At 43.6% G+C, this 17,466-nt stretch overlaps 1 protein-coding gene across 1 annotated transcript in view; it reads right to left on the bottom strand.

The window, feature by feature from the left end:
• Nucleotides 1-17,466, bottom strand: part of LOC110463678 (asparagine synthetase [glutamine-hydrolyzing]-like) — a 37,399-nt gene that overhangs the window by 6,933 nt on the left and 13,000 nt on the right. The window contains exons 3-9 of the mRNA XM_021518476.1: nt 14,350-14,508; nt 13,924-14,016; nt 13,129-13,256; nt 9,482-9,608; nt 8,346-8,553; nt 7,792-8,029; nt 6,587-6,793 (exon numbers count right to left, since the gene is read on the bottom strand). Coding sequence (XP_021374151.1) covers nt 6,587-6,793; nt 7,792-8,029; nt 8,346-8,553; nt 9,482-9,608; nt 13,129-13,256; nt 13,924-14,016; nt 14,350-14,508 — 1,160 coding nt within the window. The remainder of the gene's footprint in view (nt 1-6,586; nt 6,794-7,791; nt 8,030-8,345; nt 8,554-9,481; nt 9,609-13,128; nt 13,257-13,923; nt 14,017-14,349; nt 14,509-17,466) is intronic.

The raw sequence follows: 17,466 nt of genomic DNA, 5'->3' as shown, positions 1-17,466 counted from the left end.
ACCTCTGTTTATTTCGGTGACGGTTGTTTGTTTCGGCAAACGTTATTTATTTTAACCGTTTTCTGATTTATATTACGGGTGAAATTCTTTCTACGTTGCGTACTTTGTACTATCGTATTTTATCCTTATTTTCCCGTTTTATCTGCTTGTAAATTTTTTGTTTACGTTCGCTTTGGAGGGTATGTCTCGGTCGGGACAGCGACGAGGTAGTGCTCATGGGTGTTCCCATTTCTTTGTGGAACGGGACCCTCATGATGCCTGTCCCAGGTGTCGTCCTTGCAGTGAGGTTTCGCCTTGTGAACTTTGTTCACAGTCAAAATCTCAGGGCAAGGACTTCATTGTTCCAAAGCTACCCTCAACTTACCGTAAGACAGATTCGTCTGTTTCTTCCGGTAAGCGAGGGAAGCAGAGAGGTAGGGGTCGTGCCACCAGCTCTCTGGGGTCTGGTGGTACTGTCTCTGTTCCTGTCTCGGGGGGTCTTGCTTCGGCAAGTCCCTCTCGTGAGCAGGGGGTGGCCCTTCCTGTCCAGGAACTCCCTGGAGTAGGGGAGGGGCAGCCTGACCCTGGCTTGGCACAGCCAAGGGTCGAATTGGCCGGGAACGCCCGTAAGCTTTCGCGCTTGCCTTCGGGTAGGGACTACCGGCCGCCGGTCACTGACTCTGTCAGTGATCCCGGCATTCCAGGTGGTGCTGTCGTTGGGGACAGTCTTGGTGCCGGGCCTGTTCTTTCGGGTTCAGGTCCTGGTGTGACAACAGACTTTCTTTCGGGATTGTCTGTGTCTACCGGGATTAGTGACGCGCAGCTCACTAATCCCGGCATCAATGCTGGTCAGGCATACCCTCCCGGTCAGTTACCCGGACCCGGTCCTATTAGGTCCGGTCCCGAGTTTCATTCTTCTGGGAACCTGGGGGGTTTCCCCCCAGGGGTTGGGTTTGCTGGACAGGGGGCCGGTTTCCGGCCTCCGTTTTCCCCTGGCTTAGGGTATACGGGTGCCTGCGGGCAACCATCCTTGGGCCGCCCTTACCAGCCTGCGGATGGTTTTGGGTTGCGGCAGCATCCCGGCAGTTACGGGCTTAGCCCGTACATGTCCGGGTTTCCACCTGGAGGGAGTGGCGGTCCACCTTCGCCCTTTGGGCAAGTTGGCCAGCCCCAGTCTCAGGCAGGCCAGTTTGGCCAGTTCTGGGGTCACTCCCAGCCCGCGGGACCTTTCCCCTATCCTCCGGGATATGGGTTTAACCCCATGGCATTTCCGTCATGGAATCCTTGGGGTTTGGTCTCTCCCTCGCGGAGACGTGTTAGCATAGCCCGTACATGTCCGGGTTTCCACCTGGAGGGAGTGGCGGTCCACCTTCGCCCTTTGGGCAAGTTGGCCAGCCCCAGTCTCAGGCAGGCCAGTTTGGCCAGTTCTGGGGTCACTCCCAGCCCGCGGGACCTTTCCCCTATCCTCCGGGATATGGGTTTAACCCCATGGCATTTCCGTCATGGAATCCTTGGGGTTTGGTCTCTCCCTCGCGGAGACGTGTTAGCAGTTCTGTTGACCCCCCCCAACTTTCTGCTACTTCGGGGGCCTTATCGGCCGGTCCTAAGAAGGTGTGTCGGACCTTTAGGACTTCTGCCTCTCGGGCAGGCTCGTTGGTCTCTGGGTCCAAGGGTAGGGTTTTGGCTACTAAGCCTAAACCTACAGCCACGGCCGTTAGGCGCACTGCACCTAAACGCCGGTACGGGGAGCCTTCTCTCGGGTTGGCCCCTCTGGCTGGCCCATTTCCTCCGCCCCAGGCTTCTGGTCTGGATGGTGTGGAGGCTATGGACGTTGAGGGCGCGGGTATGGCAGAGGACAATGATGTTGTTCATCTTTCACCTGGTTGTTCGGATATAGACGCTGGTCTTTCCGAGTCGTCTGACGACAGTCCTCAGGAGGGCTTGCCCTCAGAGGAGGACTTCCAGGATGAGGGAGACCCTGAGGCTGCTGAGGTTGAGGCCCAGCATGTGTTATCCGGTATGCGGGGCCTTAGGGCTGACGTTTCCCGGATTCTTGGGGAGGAGGTTTGCCCACCACCTTCGGCATCATCTGTCCCCGAGTCCACCACCCTTTTGGGTTCTTTGGTGGCTCCTCGGGTGTCCGCTCGGTCGGACCGCTCTCTGCCAGAAGGCACCATTGTGTCTTCAGCTCTGGCCACCGCCCAGTCTCGGGTTTTAGGGAAGAATTCTTCTTCAACCCGTAGTCCTGGGTATGCTGGGTTGCAGCTCAGTGTTGGCGATTTGTCAGAGGTGCACGCCACTGACTATGCCACACATGATGGTCTGCTTGCCCCTCAACCAGCTAAGCTGGAATCGAGGGAACTTGCAGCTTGGCCCGGTAAATCGGTGGACCAGGTGGTGTTCGGTCCCAAAGAACACCACAAGATGGAGAGACTGCTGCGTCTCTCCATCCAGATTCTGTCGTATATAGACTACTTGACGGTTTGTCTATATAGGGTATCCGACTTGCCTGAGGGTCGGATAACCGAGACAGAGCAGGCCGACATCCAGGACAGAGTGACCTCTGCCCTGAACGGGGCATTGAGAGCGCTGGCAGCTTTACAGGTGTCATCCCTCGTCAATGTCTTGTTGGCTAGGCGGTTTTCAGTTTTGAAAAATCGCCCGGTCGATGAGCCTTACCGTTCCAGACTGTTGACTGCCCCCTTCTCAGGGTCCACTCTTTTTGGAGGGGCCCTTCCTTCTGTTCAGAAGGATTTGAAGGAGGACTCGGTCGCCTCTGCACTTCTGGTGAAGAGGATTCAGGCTGAGAAGGCCAGTACCTCGCAGGGGTCAGCGCCTCCTAAGAAGAAGGCTAAACCTTCGGCTTCGCAGTCCTCTGCGCAGCCCAAGTATAAGCCTCCCTTCAAGGGCAACAAATGGAAGGGTAAGAAGGGTAAGAACCCTCCTGGGGGTAAGAAGAAGGGTTCCTGACTCTTTTCTTCCCTCCTTGGTCGTGTCAGACGACGAGTTTGGCCGGGAGGAATGCAGTCCTCTCGGCTCAAGCTTAGGTCCTTCTCCCGCAGGATTAGGCTTCGGGTCAGCAGACGATTCTCTTGCCTGGCAAGGTCTCGATCTGCCTCGACCAGATCTTCCTGTGGGGGGTCGTCTTTCTGCTTTCCTTCCAGAGTGGAAGGAAATTACGGAAGACGCATGGACCTTGTCTGTGATCAAGGAGGGGTTAGGCATTCCGCTAGTGCGGGATCCGCCCTTAGCGTCAGAGCCAATCTTTTTTCCTCCACCGGGGGATCCGGAAAAGGCTCTGGCGCTCCAGGAGGAAGTAAGGACCATGCTTTCCAAGGGCGCGGTCGAGGAGGTTCCTATGTCGGGATGCACTCCCGGGTTCTACTCCAGAATGTTTCTGGTTCGGAAGAAGTCCGGGGCGTGGCGTCCCATCATAGATCTAAGTGCCTTCAACAAGCACGTAGATTCTCCTCACTTCAAGATGGAGACTCCTCGGGGTATTATCGCCTCCGTGAGAGAGGGAATGTGGGCGACTTCAGTAGATCTAAAGGACGCCTACTTCCACATCCCCATCAAGAAGTCGGCACGGAAGTACCTCCGTTTTACTTGCAACGGAAAGGTCTTCCAGTTCCGGGCCATGCCGTTCGGGCTCACGACTGCACCTTTGGTTTTCACCAAGCTGCTGCAGGTGGTCGTGGGATTCCTGCACTCTCGAGGAATAGATGTTCACATCTATTTCGACGACTCCCTCATGCTCCACCTAGTGAGAGAGTCTCTGGTACAGGTCACCCGGTTGGTTCTGAAACTCTTACTCAAGGTCGGCTTCATTCCTTCCAGAGAAAAGTCGGAGGTTTCCCCATCTCAGGATTTTGTTTTTCTGGGGAACCGTTTCAATACGGTTCAGGGCATCGCCCTTCCACCGATGGAGAAGTTCGAGAAGGCCAGGGCTTTTGCTCTGACCTTTATCGGCCGGTCTCAAGTCCAGGTACGTTGGTTTCTCAGTTTTCTGGGATATCTCAACGCCCTGGCCGATGTGGTCCCCTTAGGGAGACTTCACATCAGGCCTCTCCAGATGTTTCTCCTTGCCAACTGGGTCCCTTCTTCAAGGGATTGGGAAGCCTTGCTTCCTCTGAACCAGTCGGTCAAGGAGTACGCACGCTGGTGGACTCATCAGGACAATGTTCTCCGAGGGGTTCCTTTGTCCAAGCCAGTTCCCACTATGACCCTGTACACGGATGCATCCATGACAGGGTGGGGAGCTTATCTCGACGGGCGTTGCCAGTCGGGGGAGTGGTCTGGGGAACAGCTCTCGGAGCACAGCAATGTGCTCGAGATGAGGGCTGTTCTGTTGGCTCTGCAGTCTTTTCGGGAGATCCTGCATTCCAAGGTGGTTTGTGTGGCTACGGACAACACTACGGTTGTCGCGTATCTGGAGAGACAGGGGGGAACCAGGTCTCACACCCTGTGTGCCCTCGCTATCCGCATTCTGCTTCTATGTCAGGAAATGCAGTTGACAATTTGTGTCAAGCATCTACCAGGCAGGTTGAATGTTCTGGCGGATACTCTTTCCAGGCGCCGCCAGCCGGTTTTGACAGAGTGGCAACTGAATCCCTCGATTTTCGTGGGAATTTGTCAGGTGTGGGACAGGCCTCACATAGACCTGTTCGCCACTTCACTGAACAATCAGTTGCCAACGTTTGTCTCTCCGGTACCAGATCCAAGGGCTTGGGCCGTGGACGCTCTGTCTCTGGATTGGGAGGGAATGCATGCATATGCATTCCCACCCTTCAACATGGTGGGCAGGGTGCTGCAGAAGTTTCGGGAGCATCAGTGTTCCCTCCTCCTGATAGCGCCCCTGTGGCCGAGGCAGCCTTGGTTTCCGGAGCTTTTGTCGCTTCTGGTGGAAGAGCCCCTGGCTCTTCCTCTCAGAGCGAACCTCCTTCGCCAGCCTCGTTCCAGGACGATGCACTCTCGTCCGGAGATCCTCCACCTTCACGCGTGGAAGCTATCTCAGGAGGCCTCGCTCAGGCGGGCTTTTCTAGGGACGTGTCAGATCGCATCGCTCGATCAATTAGGGCTTCCTCATCTGCCGTCTACCAGTCACGATGGAAGATTTACTGTGATTGGTGTGTCGGCAGGAAGGTTGATCCGATCAAGGCTACTGTCCAGGTGATTGCGGACTTCCTTCTTTGGCTGTTTAGGGACCGCAATCTTGCCCCTGGCACTATCGCTGGTTATCGCACGGCCATTGCTAGTGTTCTCTCTGTTCATGGTAGGTCGGAGGTAGGCTCGTCCTCCTCTCTTTCTGCCTTGATTAGGGGGTTTGGGTTGGACAGGCCTAGGGTCCGGCAGTTGGCTCCGCAGTGGAATTTGCCACTGGTGCTCGAATCGCTGATGCGGGCACCTTATGAGCCTTTAGCGTCTGCCTCCTTGAAGTTTGTTACTTACAAGGTGGTATTCCTTGTTGCCCTGGCCTCAGGTCGAAGGAGGAGTGAGATTCATGCCTTGTCTTCTCACCCCTCTTGCCTCCGATGGTCCAGGAATTACTCTGCCGTTACCCTTCTCACTGATCCTGCCTTTATGGCTAAGAATCAGGTTCCTGGCTTCTCGCCCGATCCGATTAAGATTCCGTCTTTGACTGCCTTCGTTGGAGCTGAGGAACGGGATAGGTTGCTCTGTCCCTGTCGGGCGCTTAGGTTTTACCTCGATAAAACCAGGGGGGGGCGAGGTCCTCGATCTCGTCTGTTTTTGCCCATTAAGCAGGGTCAACAGGATATCTCTTCTCAGTCAGTGTCTAGATGGATCTGTCAGGTCATCAAGTACGGTTACGACCACTCGGATGATCAGGTTCGGGCGTTGTATAAGGTGAGGGCGCATGAGATCAGGGCCCTTGCTGCGTCATGGGCCCTCCTCAATGGGTCCCCCTTTCAGGAGGTCATGTCCGCAGCTTTCTGGCGCGGACAGACTACCTTCACGGATTTTTATCTCCGGTCCTTGGCCTCTCATTCTGATGGATTGTATTCCCTTGGACCGGTGGTGGTTGCACAGTCTGTGGCTGTTCCTCCACAGTAATTCAGTGATTTTAAATAGTATGCTATCAGGCACCACGGTGGTACACCTGCTCGTTTCACGGGGAGGTTTTCCATTTTTTAATTACTTTCGGGGCTTTATTAGGGGGGTTCCTTGAACCTTTTCCCTACCTTGAGCATGTCTCGAGTTTGTTCCGTCAGCCTGGTCTGCCTGGATTCGAAGCCTCCACTACGGTAAGACGAATTCGCATACTAAAGTTATGGTAATTATTACTGAAATGAAATTGAGGTTTTTGAAGTAAAACCAATTTTCATGATGTAATACTTACCATAACTTTATGGAGTCCCACCCTGTATTCCTCCCCTTGCCTCCTCATCCTGGCTGCCTTTAGGCTCCATAAAAGGGGGTTTGAGGAAGGGAGATCACTCCGTGGCTCTGTCATCGAGATAGAGGTTACGTCACGGTAGGGAGGTAGGGATATTTGAATCTTTTGTTTTTGGGCTACAAAGATGGGTGTAGGTATTGTATATGCATACTAAAGTTATGGTAAGTATTACATCATGAAAATTGGTTTTACTTCAAAAACCTCAAGTTTGTAGTGTTTGAGTGTCCTGGCGGAGGGATCTGAAGATGTTGACCACTTGGGCATCCAGTAGTACGGTAATAAATGACCCTGTCCTGTATAGAACTTCTCAAATACTCGTCTGTAGTATAGAGCTTCCTTACTGCGTGGAGGGTTGTGTGGAAAACGGTGACTACTCTCCTCCAATTCTGTGTCGTCTATCTGCCAAATGTGAGGAAAATATCTTTTGTTTATCAATAGGATGTAATGAATTGTTACAGCCAAATCATTGCAGTATGGATGTTTCTTTATAACTTAAAAGAATGGATGTTGTTTCACCTAGGTATTTGCGTCTACACGCTCATCATTGTTCCTTATAGATTGTAACGCTGTCTTGTCAGGGTTTGTCGTAAGAACATTTTTACTGATTGCGAACAGGGGAACAAGATCGAAAGGTCACCGCAGAGTCGCAGGTGGACTCGCGATATTATCCATGTACGAGCGATAAGAACATTGTTCGAGCCACAAAGCCTGAAAACATTGTGTGATAAACTGTTTATCATCTATGTTCTACCTCATATATTTCTCCATTGATAAAGGTTAGCAAAACATGGGATTTTACAAATGATTCTCGGTCTGTGACAAACGTAAACAAATAGAAGGTTTGCGCGGAAGAATACCATAATCCTTGAAAACTATGTAGAAAAACATCTTTTAAAATAAGTTTGTCCTCATTGACTTCTCTATATGCACATTGACGCTTAAAATGGTGTAGCTGTCATCACAATATTGTTTTGTAACTTTATATTGATTTGTTTATGACAGAGTATGTTCTCACGCGAATCATTTTCAGGTGAATATTATTTCCGGTTCAGGACGTCACCAGTCGCGAGAAGGTGTTCTTTTTTAATTCATTACGCTACGCATCATTAATCTGAAAGCAAAAATGGACTAATTCTATGAAGGAGAAATTATTCGCGGCCCTCATTTGAGAATAAGACAATGTTTGCGACAAATAACCTTACACATTGATCAAGGTGAATAGTCAAGATTCAATTAAAACATTAAATAAAAAATGATTGATCTGAATTTATGTCGCTCATCAAGAAACATTTCAAGTGATGTATTCATTATTTAACATGAAATTCAGTGTTTCGAAATATAACAAGCTTGAGTGATCCGTCTTCTATTGATATATACTGATTCAATAAAACGCTTACTTGCTCATCAACAAAGTCTTGTATAACCTCGTACCACGACCTTGTCTGAGAGGACACGCCGTCACTAAAGTCCTCCTTTGGCCGCCATAGAATCTCTGCCGGAAGTAACCCCGTTTTGTCAAAAGCAGACCGCAGCAGATATTTCTCTATGCCGTACTTGGGCGCCTTCATTTCAGGTTCTAATGAGATGTAGTAACTGCTGAATTGATGATCAAGAAAGGGAACTCGTATCTCAAGTCTGTAATATAAATTTTGTATTTTATTGACAGACTTTTTAAATAAATATATTCATACTCCTCATGTAGCATCGAATCTTAGGAATGGATCTAGAGCTGAAAATCACGTCCAGAACGCATTTAATTGCGAAAGAGGTATTGACTTATTTATATTCAAAACAGTAATAAGTAATAATGGTATCTTGTGTAAATTAACCTTGACTCCAAATTTTATAAAAGAAGTNTCCCCCCCCCCCCCCCCCCCCCCATTTATTTTCATCCAATTCTCATCTTATCTTGATAGTTATTTATTGTTTATTTGTGAATTTAATTCCTTACCCCCAAGCCGACGTGGACCTGTCACTTCTGAGTACGTCATACATATATAGGTCTTTACAGAGTCGGCTGCTCTCCTCATTCCCGTCCTCGACAGAGGGCGCCTTGTGGAAGTATATGTAGCCTTGTGCGATCTCGTCTGATCCCTCTCCAGATAAAATGACTGTTGTATCCGTCTTCTGCTTGATGTATTTACTTAGTAGATACAACCCTGTGTACAACAATACACAACATTTGTCGACGATATTTATTGATTATTTAAATCGCTCGTAGATATATGCTTGACTCCACCTGCGTTGGCCTCTTGATTTCATCAAATGAGAAAATTGTATTCACGACAAACCCTCAAAATACCTTGTGATAAAATGATAATCATCTATATACTAGTCTACTACCTTATATATTTCTCCTTTTAGAAAAGTCAACTTAACAACGTGTTTTTTCAAATTACTTCTTAGCTTAATGGTCAATGATCGCGAATCCTCGGTCTGTGACAAATGTCAATAAATAGAAGATTTGCGCGGAGAAATATAATGAACCTTAAAACTATGTCGAAAATATGTTTAAAACAACCATTTTCGCCATTGACTTTTCTATATGTACATTTAAGCTTGAAACGGTATAATTATCCTCACAATATAAGTTAATAACTTTATATTGATTTATTTTCTTTCGCGAATCACTTTTGTGTGGATATCACTTCAGGTTTAGGACGTCCCTGGCGCGAGCAGACGTTCTTTTGTTATACTAACAACTAATGATTATGGATTTATTTTGCTACCGGTAGGTGGTATTAAGTAGTATATAGATGAAAGTTCTTTTTTTATAAACTTTTACGAATATGTACTAGCATTATGGCTAATCACCGTATAACTTTAAGATTCCTACAATTAACCGTCACAAAAAGAAGTTATTTGATGAAATGAAATAGAACCCCGTTTATATAGCCACCACAACAGCGGCTGCACAACTGCTTATCCTGTTTGTGAAATAAAATAATGTCTCTTGTAGTCATTCTATTGACCAACAAACGAACTGTTTCCATTTAGAACACAGATACTGAAGTATCGCGGATTCACCGGCACTGTGCGTGTGCTACGTTCATTATTCTTGGAGGAACCGCATAAAGAAATACCCACCTACAGATGACCTAACGGTGGTGATGTCATAACTCTCCAGGTGGTATATGACACTTTCAATGGCGGCGATCCCTTCCTCAGGTTTAAAAACTATCTCGTGGTGCTCTGTTTTCAGGTGTTTAGCAACCTTATGTGAAAGAAAATAAAATAAATAAGAGCACAGATATAAGAACAAAAATCCTGCTTTTTACAATGACCAGTTGCGGTTACAGTATCGTAATTTCTTGCGTACTGCCGGCTCCGTTATATTGTTCGCACTACCTTAAATTATTATGTTTTGTAAACAAATTCTGAAGATTTGCTGGGTTACTTAAAAAAAATATTATAAGAAATAAATACCAGGTACACTTCCAAAGTCAGTTAAATGTAGTTCTCATGTACTTATATGGATATGCAACAATGTTAGTAATGATGTTTTTTTTAATTACATATCTTGTAGATTGTTTTTGATACACAAATAGCACCATTCATTATGCTGATGTCAACAGCAATGGCGACTCCTCGCCCTTCACTAAGTACTCCACAAAGGCGATGTTATACAGTTTCGTTAATATGAATTTCATAAAAAAAGTTTTGTTTTTTAATGATTGAAGGTGTTTACGAAGTTTATCGCATTTCCCGCACACTAATAGTTTTCTTGAAAAATAAAGTCAAACTGCCCTGCTAATCACAAGGCCCGCAAAGGACTTTTAAGAATAATGTATATCCTGCAGAAAATACACGGGAAGTAACGGTATGTAATTCATTATCAACTCAAAGCACTTTAATATGCATATAAACATAATTTTGGTAATAATGTTTACCAACATAAAACAAGAGATCCCAGCGGGATCTTGGCGCCCACCATTGTACCATCTTCATTAGTTCTTTGTCAGTTAGATCTTTTCTCTTCTTTCCTCTCATTTGTTTGATCGAGTCATGTTAACAGTAAATGCACATTGAGGTAACTTTTGATCTAAACTTAATACTGATGTGTATGAAAGCCAACCTTCAAAATGAGTTTGTCATTTCAGTACAGTACTTCATGTGAAAGAAATAGAATCGATCATTGCAATATGAGAGATCTGTTTAGTTCTTCCTTTAGCCATTTTGTTTTTATGATCAGTCTCAAAATATAACATGCACAACGGGATCAAGGGGAACCTACATATCAAATTTGAGAAAGATCCCTGAAGTTATTCCTGACAAATAGTACTAACAAACCTTCAATGTCAAAAATCGAAGATGACTGTCGGTAGGCCATTTTGTTTAACTGATCACTTCCAAAAGTAAACATGAACAATAAAGGATAGTGGGGAACCTGCATTGGCTGGCTCAAAATATTATTTTGGGGCGAGTAAATAAAATGAAGCACTGGCCCAAATAATTTTGGGAAGAAATATTTCCACAGCATTTAACACAATGCTTCAGCACATTTAAATTACATATCACATGACAATGTTTGTAATATGTAAAACAGAATAAAACATTATATTTGTAATTGTTCAACTGCCCTGCAGGTAGGGTGTAAGAATTGTACCTGCTGCCCCCAATTGCATGATCGTAAGAGGCGACTAAATTTGGGACCTTATCTCTTCTCTCCTTTCTAAATAACTTTCTTTTTCCTAATGTCTCTCTTGACAATGCCTCACTTTTGGCCATTTGTTGAGCGTTCGCCCCTGTGAGGAAGGCTTTGGGTTCTGTCCCCTGGCCGAGACATACCAAAGTCTTTAAAAATGGCAGTTTCTACTCCTGCTTAACGCTCAGCAAATAAGGAGTGGGACGACTGGTTCGCCCGTTGTCAGTATAATGTGACCGGGTGGGGCGTCCTGCTGGGTGTCTTCGGCAGTATGTTTCAGTGAGGTAGCACTATTAAGTCGGCATCAGTTCCGCGCTATTACAAGAAGACAAACACGAACATATCGCAGCCTCCCAAAATACACACACATAAACTACACGCATGCATCTTGCACACAGGGGAGGCCGTCCTTAAATGACCTTAGCTGTTACAAATGTAATAGGACGTTAAACAAAATCAAACAAACAAACAAACAGATTGTAATTGTTCAACCCTAGTTAAAACCTGACATGTTTCCCAAAGAAATACACAAAACTTGCACCTCAAAGAAGACACCCTGGCTTTATTTGATATAGAAAACCTGAAAAAAACTCATCACATTTTCTAAATCACGGACAGTTCGATTCAAATCGAAGTAATGACAACTGAAAAATTTACTGCCCCCCAGTTAATGTGGAAGGAACTAAAATTTCTTTCATTTCTAATTTTTTCAACAGTCACCCAAACTATTTTTGTTGGGCCAGTGACTACCTCACTTTTGACAGCTTTTGGTCGTCCGAGCAAGACTTAAATCGCCATTGGCGAGCGGGAGACCGTCCATTTCAGGAACTGCTGCACAACAAGGGAACAAGGGGAACCTACATATAAAATTTGAGAAAGATCCCTCCCGTACTTCCCGAGAAATAGCGATAACAAACTTGGCCTGCACAGCTAAGGACCAAGGGGAACCTACATGTAAAATTTAAGAAGGATCCCTCCAGTACTTCCGGGGGAATAGCGGTAACAAACCTTCACTATCAAAATCCAAGATGGCTGCCTGTCGGCCATATTGTTTTTCCGATCAGTCTCAAAAGTTGCCCTGCACAGGACCAAGGGAAACCTACATATAATAATTGAGAAAGATCCCTCTGGTACTTCTTGAGAAATACCGATAACAAGAATTGTTTAAGGATGGACGACGGACGGCGGACGCAGGGTGATTTGAATAGCCCTGGTGGGCTAAAAACTGGTGAATCACATCTGATCAGCTATGCCTGGATTAAGATTTCGAGACACATGGATATAGTTTACAACTGGCCGGATATTTATTTATTTGTTTTATTTGCTTTGACATGGAAAAAAGATACAGAAACCATGTACATTTTTGACCATTCTGACAGGCGATTTGGTAGAACTATTAAATGTGGTCTATAGTTTTGTGAAAAGGAAGCTTATGAAATTACGTGTAACCTCCCGCCGCACGATGGGCACGAGTTGTTTACATGAGGTTAATTCATAAATGTACATTTATATTTCATACTTAATCAAAAATGGCATTGTAGAATCGATTTTTTTCTGAAGAACTTGTCATACCACGAAAATCAGGCCACACAAATGTGTGAAATTATTCAAAGATTACTATATAGAAACAAATTTTTAGTATGTGAATATTTTCTCCAAAACGCTATAATAAGCCCAAGAAAATTCCTTTTAGATAAAATAAAATTACGAATATGCTTGGAGACTCCACAAATAATTTTGGCATGATGCTGTATCTGATATCTTTGCCGTCTCTCTCATTTACTGTTCTCTTTTTTGATGTTATCTTTTGCGGTTGGCCTGAAAGTGACAGTTACATCCATGACGGGATATCCCGGATTTTTTTAAATACTGCAAATCACATATAATTAGTGAGATCTAAATGTTCTCGTTATGTTATAAAGAGGGTTTATCGTGATTCAAAATATATCGCGAATATTTAATAAGACAGATCTGATCTATTAACAAAGTAGTACTACTGCTACGTATCGCAAATCAAAACTTCACAGTTCTCAGAAAGCAAGTTTTCACGAATATTACAGTGATCTACCGTATAATTATGGTCTTGTACCTTTCTGGCCGCCACCAGATCGGTACTGTCCTTCATCCCGATAGAAAACGTCTGTACAGGGTATGGTAGGTTCTGTTCTTTAGCTAATGTTACCAACGTGGCCGCAGTCAAACTCGAGTCAAGACCACCTGTAACGTGAAACATAGTTTTTTGAAAATAGGAGTTCAGACTACTAGTCGGGTTAACGATCATTTTGAGCTGGATTTTATCTCCATGTTAATACTATCACAGAAATGTTTTTCTGTTTGTGATCAAAGTTGTCTCTCTCTTTTTTTGTCATTTAATCCTAATATATACTATATACTTAACCATACCCTTCGGTAAATTATTTGCTTTTGCTATTTTATTTTTCACACCATGCCTGTTACATGTTTTTTTTAATAACGTCTCTATTATTTTGAGTCTGCGTGAATGTATATTTTAAAATGGTTTAAACATCATAAAACACAAATAATTGAACTCAAACAACATATACTGCTATCTTATGAACTGTCAATGTATCGGGGAATGATGAAACTTGAATAATGGAAATTAAATATCAGTCGATCATTGGAATAAACATACAAATGTATCTACTGCTTTTCCAAACAGCAGTTGTACTAAATGTAACAAATCATTGCTTTCAACGTTTGATCATTTTGATAGCCACTAAAATAGTTACTATATAAAAGAGGAAAACAGAGAAATCGATTGCCAATTTATTATTTTAACTTTAATAGCCCGTAAATATTGACAAACAATGACAAATAATTAGGAATTAATTGATACAAATCATTCATTGTATACGAAACTAACCTGACAGCAGACATCCGATACGACGATCTGCCATCATTCTCTTCTTTACAGCAGCCTCAAAAAGGGTCCTGATGCTGGCTTTAATATCTTTGTCTGTGATTAAATAAATAGACGTTGACGTGTTGTATACTTAAAACAGATGCATGAGTACGAAATGATTTTTCGATATTGCATTTCTTACTATGATACTTAACATTTATAACATTCACGAGATGAGATCGGCTATCATCATTTTGTAGTTTTCGTTTTCTTTGTATTTTAAATGAAAACATAGAAACTAGTATAATCTAATCAAATTTCAAAAGTCTATGATCAATCATATCAATAATACTGAACCATATACAATAAATTATACAAAATACAAGAGAGATTTTCTTCCGACATTGTGAGCTAAGTAATAGGTTAATGACATGTAATTAGTCCTACCTGTAGGGTTTACCACTGTTTTGTATGCCGGGGCGTCCCCTATTTTATGGAACCTTGTCCGCTCAACAAATGTAGCTCGTCCTATGGAGTCGAGATCATACGTCTCTACGTGTCCGGGTAGGAATTGTTCCACGGTTGCAGTTGGGTTGTCTCCCAACCCTAGAGTTACAATGATTTTGAGAGATTCTTTTCACTATTCAATACAAAATAACAAACATAAATCATCATAATATATATCAGTTGCATTTATAACCAATTCGTGCCATCAACAATGCAAAAATAGCTTAACATGGTCTACGTTATACTTCTACCTTTCAATTTCTTTTCAAGCAGGGTTCAATGAATATAAGATAAGATTGTCTGTTTCATTTGTGCTTGGTATTGCCAGCTTCAAATTGCCCCTACGTATTAATTTGTAATGACCGTATGATATATTTATTTTATTATTTTGGATAGTTTAAATATTGTTTTCATAATAACTTGTTTACTAGTATTACTGACAATGTACACTCAAATGACTTTAAATCAACAGTAACATCATGCTTGTGACAAACCATTTACAGATGAAGATTCCATGAACGAGTGCGCGATTATAAATAAATACTCGAATAATTTTGTAAGGTAACAATGTATTAATATGTTATTTGATTTAATATGATCGTAAGAGTATGTGCTGTTTATCCCCAAATGGCTGCCGAGGTCAAAGGGCCGTAGAAAATGCATAATCCGCCGTGTATGGAAGGTTTGGTTTTATTTTGTTTAACGTTCTATCAACAACTGAGGTCATTTTAGGATGTGTCTCATATGTGTTGTGCGTGCGTGCTTGCATGTGTGTGCGCAGGAGTGGGAGTATGTTGATGTATTTGCCTCCTTGTAATAGCGCTGATCTGATGCCGACTTTATAGTTCTATCGCACTGAAATACCATGCCGAAGGCACAGAGCACAGCATTTTGCCAGGTCACATTATACTGACGATGGGTGAACCAGTTGTTTCCATTACCCTAAAAGCAGGCAACAGCAACTACTATGTTTAAGGACTTTCGTATGTCCCGGCCTGGGGACAGAACCCATTGCCTTCCTCACCTGGGCGAACGCTCAACATTAAAGCCAGCCAAAAGTGAGGTGTGTGGCGCCCCTTGGTCTGAAAGGCGGGCCTCAAAAAGGGAAATAGAGGTAATACCTTTAAAATCCTCTCCTAACATAGGGATTAAGGGATTTCATCCCGATTTGGTAAGGAGCATCCTTAGGCCAAAGAGACTGAATTTTGTATTAATGATGGGTAATGCCCCCCTTGGGGCAGAAGAGTGGAGCCCAATAAAGGAACTAGATTTTTTTAAAATCCTTCTCTTACCGTAGGGTTAAGGGATTTTATCAAAATTTTGCCCGGATCATCCTTTGGTCAAGGGGACTGAATTTTGTATAAACAGAGGGTGTGCCCTCTCTTGGTGCAGAGTTGCAGGGCCGCATAGGGGAATTTGAGGTTTAAATCTTTAAAATCCTTCTGCTTCTGTATCACTGAAGGGATTTTATCCAAATTTGGCCTAGAGCATCGTTGGGCAAAGGGGACTAAATGGAGGGTGTGGCCCCTCTGGGTGCAGAGTTACGTGGCCCAAAAGGGGAATTTGAGGTTTGAATCTTTAAAATCCTTCTTCTTCAGTACCATTGGAGGGATTGTTTGTAATAAAAATACTTTCCCGTGGTTGTTTCATTATTCAGGTGAGCGATACAGGCCCTCTGGGTCACTTGTTCCTTTTTAAACACGTGCAGACAATAAGTTAACTGTTAATAGGACGATAAACACTATAAACCAAACAATACCAATTAAAGTTCTTGTAACAAAAATACATTGGTAACTTCTAATATTTCGTCATTGTAATTGTCTCGACATGACGCATGTTTGTCAAATATATGTATTAGTTAGTTCTCTAGTAATGAAGAATGACGATTTTATTTCAATTGAAAGAGTCAACACATCAGTATTTTTTTCTTGTCGCGTCATGACACATACTTATTAGTTTTTTATCATAAGAAATTAAAAGACTTTCACGCATATTTTCCTTTGGTTTGTGCAAGCAAAATATTCAAATCTGCTGTTTTTAAGGCGCAATTAAGTAAAATGATCCAATTATTGCAATGACAGTTGCAACGACTTCGACTTGCAATTGTTAAGATCTTAACCCTTTTGCTGCCACAGTGAAATCCCTGATTTTCTGTCAGGCCAATATTTCAGCGTGGCGTTCAAATGTTTTATGACGTCGTTGTACTATGACGTCAACTATTTATGCATAAACCCAATTACGTTTTCTCAGGAAACGTCCTAGAAAAATACATTGAAATACTTCACATTCAAAAGATCATATACAACAATTTCGGTCACCTAGAACCACATGTTATACATCTATGGAAAGCTGAAATATAGTTTACATTGTTTGCGATTATTTCACCGAATGCTACAGTATGTAATACAGAATAGTGGTTAGTTTAAACAAATTTGATACCAGATAAGTTGTGCAAGGGATTAGGCACAATTTAACAAAAACGAGTTGTGTCGCGTGCCTTGTCCTCGCCATATGTCTACTGGTCGTATCCAACGTCATCTCTCCGAGGAATTAAAAGTTCAAATACAGCGCTTACAGCTCGGTTTAAGAAAAAAACACCTGAATGGTTTCTAATAGACTGACATTGTTGCAGAAAGTAGAGATCACAGCATAGTCAACTACGTGAAAAGCAGGAAACAGTCCTCGCAGTGTTTGTCCATTAATCTATGGACGGGTATTTCAAAGAACGGGGAAAGCATGCATCGTATATATATATATGAGCTTCAAGATCATGTTCTCAGCTTTCCATTGGTATACGATAGGCGCATCTGCGATACCGATGTAGTGTTTTGCAATGATTGAAATTTGAACACAAATCGCCTCACAGAACAAACAGTTTCCAGATCGTCTTATGAATTGATGACGTAATGGACAATACCGAGCGTGACGTCAAAGTTCGTTAAAAGCCGATTGGCCTAGAAATCAGATTGGCCAAAATCAGCCGTGTGGCAGTCTAAGGGTTAGTACAAATATTGTGTAGAAACTAGAATTATATCAGTCTGACATTAAAGCCGCTCA

This window comes from Mizuhopecten yessoensis, unplaced genomic scaffold (genome assembly GCF_002113885.1).
Source record: "Mizuhopecten yessoensis strain PY_sf001 unplaced genomic scaffold, ASM211388v2 scaffold10921, whole genome shotgun sequence".
NCBI classification, from domain to species: domain Eukaryota; kingdom Metazoa; phylum Mollusca; class Bivalvia; order Pectinida; family Pectinidae; genus Mizuhopecten; species Mizuhopecten yessoensis.
The sequence above is the reverse complement of the archived record's forward strand: the minus strand, read 5'-3'. Positions and strand labels throughout refer to the sequence as shown.